We start from the raw sequence: 6,534 nt of genomic DNA on the forward strand, positions 1-6,534 counted from the left end.
AGTATTACCTGTGTAGTCTGGTAGGTATATGGTATTTTTGCACACGGCCCCCTTACAGGTGATGCAACAGGTATAGAAAACGCAGGTAAAACGTGCACACGGCCCCTAATATTTTGCACACGGCCCTTACAGATGATGCAACAGGTATAAAAACGCAGGTAAAACATGCACACGGCCCACAGCAGGTATATAAAGGGGAGCTGGGATTTGACGATCAGTTTTGGTTGGCATTTCGAACTTGACAGACGTGAAAAAATATTATGGCAGAAGCAATGATGAATACTCCAGACAACCCCAGCTATGTGAAACCTGAAGGGTATGTAGGAGCCCCCATGCCAGAGTCACAGGATGCAGTGGGATTAGATTTGGGCATGTATAATCTTCCAGAATATGCGAATAAAGAAGATATGGGCATCTTAAATACAACTCTGGATGGGATTGTTAACATGCTGTCTGGTCTTGACAACAAGATGAATGATATGAACAACAAGGTGAGTGATCTTAACAACAAGCTGAATTATATTGCTGAGAAGGTGCGACATCATGACAACAAGCTGAAATATATTGCTGAGAAGGTGGGTGATCATGATAACAAGCTGACTGATCTGAAAACTTACAACACCAGTGAATTTTGTTTGATTCGTGGCAAATTATCCAAATTAGAAGTGAAAGTCCCTAACATGCAAGACAAAATGAGAGGAGGAGGAGGAAGCACTTACCAGAAAAAAGAAGGACAAGGGGAATCGGGAGAGAAAAAGAAAACTAGACAGACGGATCCATGCTACATCTGCAAAGAGTTAGGGCATTGGGCCCCAGATTGCCCCAAGAAAGATTTGTGTTACAAGTGCGGGAAATTTGGCCATTGGGCTAATAAGTGTACAGAGGATGAGGAGGATCAACAATTCGTCAAAGAAAAACAAAAACTGGAGAAAAAGGTTCAAGAACCTAAGATTTCAGGGACCCACCAGACCAAACCTTTAGTGAAAGAAGGAGACAAATAAGAGAAAAAGGAAGAAAACAGAGAGATTCCAGGCCCCAGCACTACTCACAAGAGGAAACTATCCCTGATGACCGAAGAGGCACAGAAGAAAAAGAAAATGTAATTGGATGTATTTTCATTCTGAATAAAATTGCTGTGTTCTTTGTTTTCTCTTGTGTGTAATTTGTTATTGTTTTGAGAAAATCCAGTTTGAACTGGTTAGGCTAGACTGGCTAGACTGTGAATGAAAGCGTGACGTCATAATGACATTCTTGAGTCGCTTCCAAAATCGTAGTAGCAGCGTTGTGAATCGTAGTAGCAGCGTATAGTATAATGTAAACACAGTGTAAACACCCCCCATATTTAGGGGTTATATGTAATGAATTGACCCGGCTATCCCCCACAGACCCCCAATCTGCACTCCCTTCACCCACCTATCCCCCAGGGGCCAAAACTGTCCTAGATATTGACCCAGCTATCCCCCAGGGGCTGCACTCCCTTGACCCGGCTATCCCCCCCAGGCCCAAAAGTGCACTCAGTTGACCCAGCCGGCTAGGCGGCTTATACTACTGACATGATGAGCGAGAAAACCGTGTATGTAACAGTGCTTAGTGACCAGTACAGTGACATTTCTTCTGATGAAGCGGGTGAACTAGAGTACAAGAATGTATCGTCAGACGAAGAAGAGTTGGAAAAGATGGTGACCGACCCTAACCCGGAAGATCGCGAGATCCTATCTGTGAGTTCGTCAATACTGGAGGACATTATGCGCGAGGATCCCGCAGTAAATATTGATGACTTTCTGTGCGGGGATCAAAATGATTTCGAATTTCGGGGAGAGGACTTCGAAGAATTCATGGAGGATGACGAGACCTCGGTGCCGACAGAGGATAGCGACATGGACACTACTAACGAAACCGGAAGTACCTCAGAGACGACGGTGATTTCGTTAACTCTAATTAAGACTGAGACAGTTTATCCAGATGGTACATCAGAAGTTGTGCGCAACACAACCATCGCGCACTCGAGAAATATGGATCCAACGAATGTGAACTTTGCCGACATCGCGATGGAGATAATCACCGAAGTCCCTAACCATTTTAATCACCGTGATGTGCGTGTCGTGAACTCTACCTTATAATGACTCTGGATACAAGAACAATTGTGCCATTTTATTTCATTGTGTAGATATTATGACAGTTTGTAAATATTTGACTGTAATTGAACGTGTTTTATCATTATCATTTATGCATTTGAAAATGTTGTATATTTGTATGTACATAATCTTTGAGCGGAGTCAAAAATCTTAGACGGGGGAAATTTTCATGTATTTTTAAGTCAGTCTTTTTCTAAATTTATTATTTTATTTGTTTATCTAATATTTCGCAGTATTTAGATAACTCCCGGTCAATCGTTCTATTTTTAGAATAGTTTGTTTATACCCGGTCACTCATTAGGAGTGACGGTCTTTTGTTTATACCCCCATCACCCCTTAGGAGTGATGGTCATTTAGTATATATACAGGTACTAATTTGATACGCGGACAGTTTTGATATACATGTAGTTCTGCTGGGATATACTTCGCTCAAATATTGTTCCAGGATTAGTTATACAGTGTTTAATTGTATTGATTTTAGATGATTTTTAACTGTGATTATGTGTAAATGAAATTTAAACCGATACTGACTTTTGATTTCCAAGGGGAGAGTAAGTCGCTGGGGCGATTAAATATTTGGATTATGCATTGAGCGTTTACTTATATTTTACATATTATTGCTACCTGCAATAAGTAATGGTTTAATGAATTAAATATGATAATTGCTCGGGCGTTACATAAGAAATGTTGTCTTGTGGAAACAGTGAAACTATATATTACGAATATACAGTCAGTAATATTTTGAGATGATAGTCAAAATATTTTTTTCCGTAAAGCTACAGTTCTACAGCTAAATTTCAGGTATGTTTGTAAGTTATTTGTAAGGTATTTGCTCAACCTTAACAGTTATTTATGCTTCTTTCCAATGGTTTTTGTATTTCACACTTTCCATGAAATAGGTTTCTCTTATATCCTATCGTGTTAGCTTTATTCTGATCGGGGATTATAAGTCGTTCTAGTTTGATTTTATACTAGGTGATATTTTAAGGCCAGATAAAATTAATCTTTAGATTCTCATCCCCGCCCGCCCCTCTCAAAGTGTCCCGCCCCGGTGTTTTTTATTTTGATTTTTGAGTGTTAAAAGTATATTTTTATGTCTTTTTAATGAGTAAGAATTTATATCAAAGTTTAAGAGTTATCTCCCGTTTGTATCAAAAGTCGCGTGTCGCTGTTTATAGCAAAAAAGTCATGTGAAGAATGGAGAAAAATCGGCAATAAAAGCAGTTTCGATAGGAAAAGAAAATATAATGTGTCAGCATAGAGAAGGCAGAGAAGAAAAAACAGCAAAAACACATCTTGATAAGCAAGTTTTTGAAGAGACTTTAAACTACCAGGTACCAGGTAAAAATTGATGAGGGAAATGCACCTGGTCAATTTTTAACGATCTCCACTGTATGTGTTTTTGTATAAAAGAAATATAAAAGAAGTAAAACATTGTTGGCAGAATTTAGAGAATAATAGTGTTATTAAAATGTTAAATATTAAACTGTTCAAGCCTAGGCTTTTCGCCAAGAACAATCGATTTTTTGAGAAATGTGGAAATCTGTGATATTTTACACAAATTTTTAAACAGAAAGATTTGTTGGCGAAACCAAAAAGTATTTGGGGGAAAGACCTATGAGACGTCATTTAAATCTATTCATATAGGCATTAACATAAGGAAAAATTGTGTATGAAAAGTCCATGTTTTCTTGATATTTTCAATTATAAAAAATAGAAAATAAAATACACCCACCCGCCCCTATCTTTTAGCAAATTTGTATGAGAATCCAAAGATTAATTTTATCTGGCCTAATACTTAGAAAATCCTCCAGATATAAAGAAAATGATGATAAAGTAAATGCATGTGTTATAAACTCATTATCATGCAGCTATAATCAGAGATAATAAGAATTGTTTGTTAGAAAAGGAAGAAGTAAATGATACATAAACCTAACTTACCAATCCAGTAGTTTTTAGAGGGATCTCCAAAACTTTGAGTTGTTTATATTCTCGCCAAGTCAGGTAAAAATCTGTAAACCCGTCATGTCTTCTTTGTATTGCCTTTAACACATAAATTAACTAATTACTCGTTTTGAATTAGGCAAACAAGAATAATTCAAAATTTGTTCCCGTAATTATTTATAGGATCTTGACAAACACATACAGATTCTATATTTTGTAAAAGAAAAATTCTTTTAAAATAGTTTAATTTTTCTTAAAACACAGATCATAAAATTCTGTATATTTATACCTCCGCTTGAAAAGCGGAAGGGTATATACATTGTTACAGTAGTAATCGGTATGTCTGTCCGACCGTCCGTCTGTTACGCTTTGGGATACCCATTTCTCATCCGAAACTCCTCTCATACCACTGAATGAAATTTGATGAAACTCTTACGGAATCTTAATTACATATTGCCAATGTGACCTTTTATTTTACTTTTTGATCCGACCATATTTTGGGTTTCCCATAGCAAAATATGGACACTGCCATTATATTCATATTGGTTGCGGGGGTATCATTTAGTTAGCTTATTGCTCACAGTAGCTCTAGTTTTAATTTATAACAAGTTTTACTCACCGTCCACCCTCCTCCATCTGTACTCATGTCACAGTAAACAGACTTGACCTCAGAACCTACGGATATTCTGTATACACCATCTCGCCCTTTTAAACTAGGGAACGTCTTTAAAATTTCTCCACAATCCCTCAGAAACACTATGTGAGAGAAAATAAAATTGCCGCATAAAAATATTGAGGACGTTTGTACACTTCACTATTTATCAGACAATACTCAGGTAATTGACTGTCTTTGTGGGGAGAGGATCTAACTTGGATTTTTTCTGCTATCAAATCCTTTTTTGAAATAAATATTGCGTAAACTAAATTCACATTGTATCTTTACCTGCAAACTTAAACCACAATAGGCATTTAATTTTGTATACGGCCTTTTGTTTTTTTTTTCTTTCCGCTTAATTTCTACATTCACTAATCAATTGAAATTTGTTCTCAACTTCACTGACCAAAGAGTCTTTTATCACATTTTGCGTTCTTGAGGTCTGCTTAATCTCGACATAAAATATAACAACTCAAAATGCAATAATATATAAATCGTCTTGTTTCATTTTGCGTTGATTTCGACTCAAAATGTAATAATTCTATAAAGTTTGTTTTAACATTTTGCGTTATTACATTATGTGTTAATATTGACGTAAAATAAAATAATGCAAAAAACAATTATCCCAGCTTATCACTTGTAGCATTGCATAAAAGATTTCTTAACAAAATCATATCTATATTTATTAAAGAGACTTTACGAGCTTATTCTAGAAAAGATTCCCTTTACTAAGGTTTCTTCCAATTATTGTTTTTATATAAGTTTTATATTTTAAACTTGAAATAAAATGAAATATTATACCTTTTGACAAGATCCTGCTGGATTCATTCGGATCCCCACAAACAGTGTGTAGAGTATCATTTACAGAAATGGTGAAATTTTCTAACGCGTACTCTGTCTTTTTAACACGTTAAAAAAACTGTTTACAGTGCATTTCTGTAATGTTACATTCATTGCATTCACTTGATATTTGAGCATTTCAATTTATGGACAAATAGGGGAAAGTAATTGCGATTTATTTAGTGCTTTTATTTTCTTCATTGTACTCTGGTCGGTCATCTTCAATGTCTGTATGTCTGTTCTCAAGTCACTTTCTGTCTTCTTTGTTGACTTATTTAACAAATCTAGCGTGCTCTCAAAATCCTGAAGAGCTAAAGTTTTGCTTTCAATCAACTGGTCAATATATTGCATTTCTTCCATTGTAAAGTTTTTATTGACATTCACCGTTCTGCTAACCATCTTGAATTTCATTTCTCTTTCAGTTCAATATTTTCTTCCTCCAATATTTGGTTTTTCCTTTTCAAGTTCCGTAAGTCCTTTGCTATTTCACTAAGTTTCACCTTAATAACTTGTATTTCGTTTTTGCTGTCCGTAGCATCCATAACTAGACTTTGTATTTTTTGCACCATAGAGAAGCGGACCAGACTTTCCTGATTCAGAATGTCACGTAGGACATTGGAAGCCTTACTGGATATGGTACTAGGGAGCAAACCATTTTTATCAGAAGCTTCGTTTTCAATTAAAGATAAATCACCAAATGTTCCATACAGGAATTTAGACATTTTACTTGTAGAACGGCCATCTTTGCAATGATTCTGATGTTTAAGCGAGTCTTTTATATGATGTGTAACAAAGTTTTTTTTTTTTTGCAATCTTATCAACTCACACAGCTTTAAAAATGCAGTGTTTTACATTGAAATATTAAGTGATACTTGACAAGCTTTCAAAAAACCAATGTTATCTTTTTTGCCTAGAGTTAAAACTTTTATCCGGAATCTAATTTCATAAAATGATGTACTT

The 6,534-nt window shown here is 35.7% G+C and overlaps 1 protein-coding gene and 1 long non-coding RNA gene across 2 annotated transcripts; one reads left to right on the forward strand and one right to left on the reverse strand.

Moving 5' to 3' along the window:
- Positions 1 to 1,556: 1,556 nt before the first annotated feature.
- On the forward strand, positions 1,557 to 2,120 carry LOC134267387 (uncharacterized). The gene has a single exon (XM_062749608.1). The coding sequence runs from the start codon at positions 1,557 to 1,559 to the stop codon at positions 2,118 to 2,120; it is 564 nt and encodes a 187-aa protein (XP_062605592.1).
- Positions 2,121 to 4,075: 1,955 nt separating this feature from the next.
- Positions 4,076 to 6,287, reverse strand: LOC134267386 (uncharacterized). The gene is made up of 3 exons (XR_009992147.1): positions 5,536 to 6,287; positions 4,699 to 4,835; positions 4,076 to 4,178 (listed from the first exon to the last, which is right to left on the reverse strand). It is a non-coding gene; the product is annotated as an uncharacterized LOC134267386 (long non-coding RNA).
- Between the last annotated feature and the right edge of the window lie 247 nt (positions 6,288 to 6,534).

The sequence above is a fragment of the Saccostrea cucullata genome, unplaced genomic scaffold, assembly GCF_032062105.1.
Source record: "Saccostrea cucullata isolate Sc308-1 unplaced genomic scaffold, CSIRO_AGI_Scuc_v1 ctg10077, whole genome shotgun sequence".
In the NCBI taxonomy this organism is placed as follows: Eukaryota; Metazoa; Mollusca; class Bivalvia; order Ostreida; family Ostreidae; genus Saccostrea; species Saccostrea cuccullata.

Excerpts from the sequence above, each read along its gene's own strand:
- LOC134267387 (XM_062749608.1), top strand. The coding sequence starts at position 1,557 with ATGAGCGAGAAAACCGTGTATGTAACAGTGCTTAGTGACCAGTACAGT.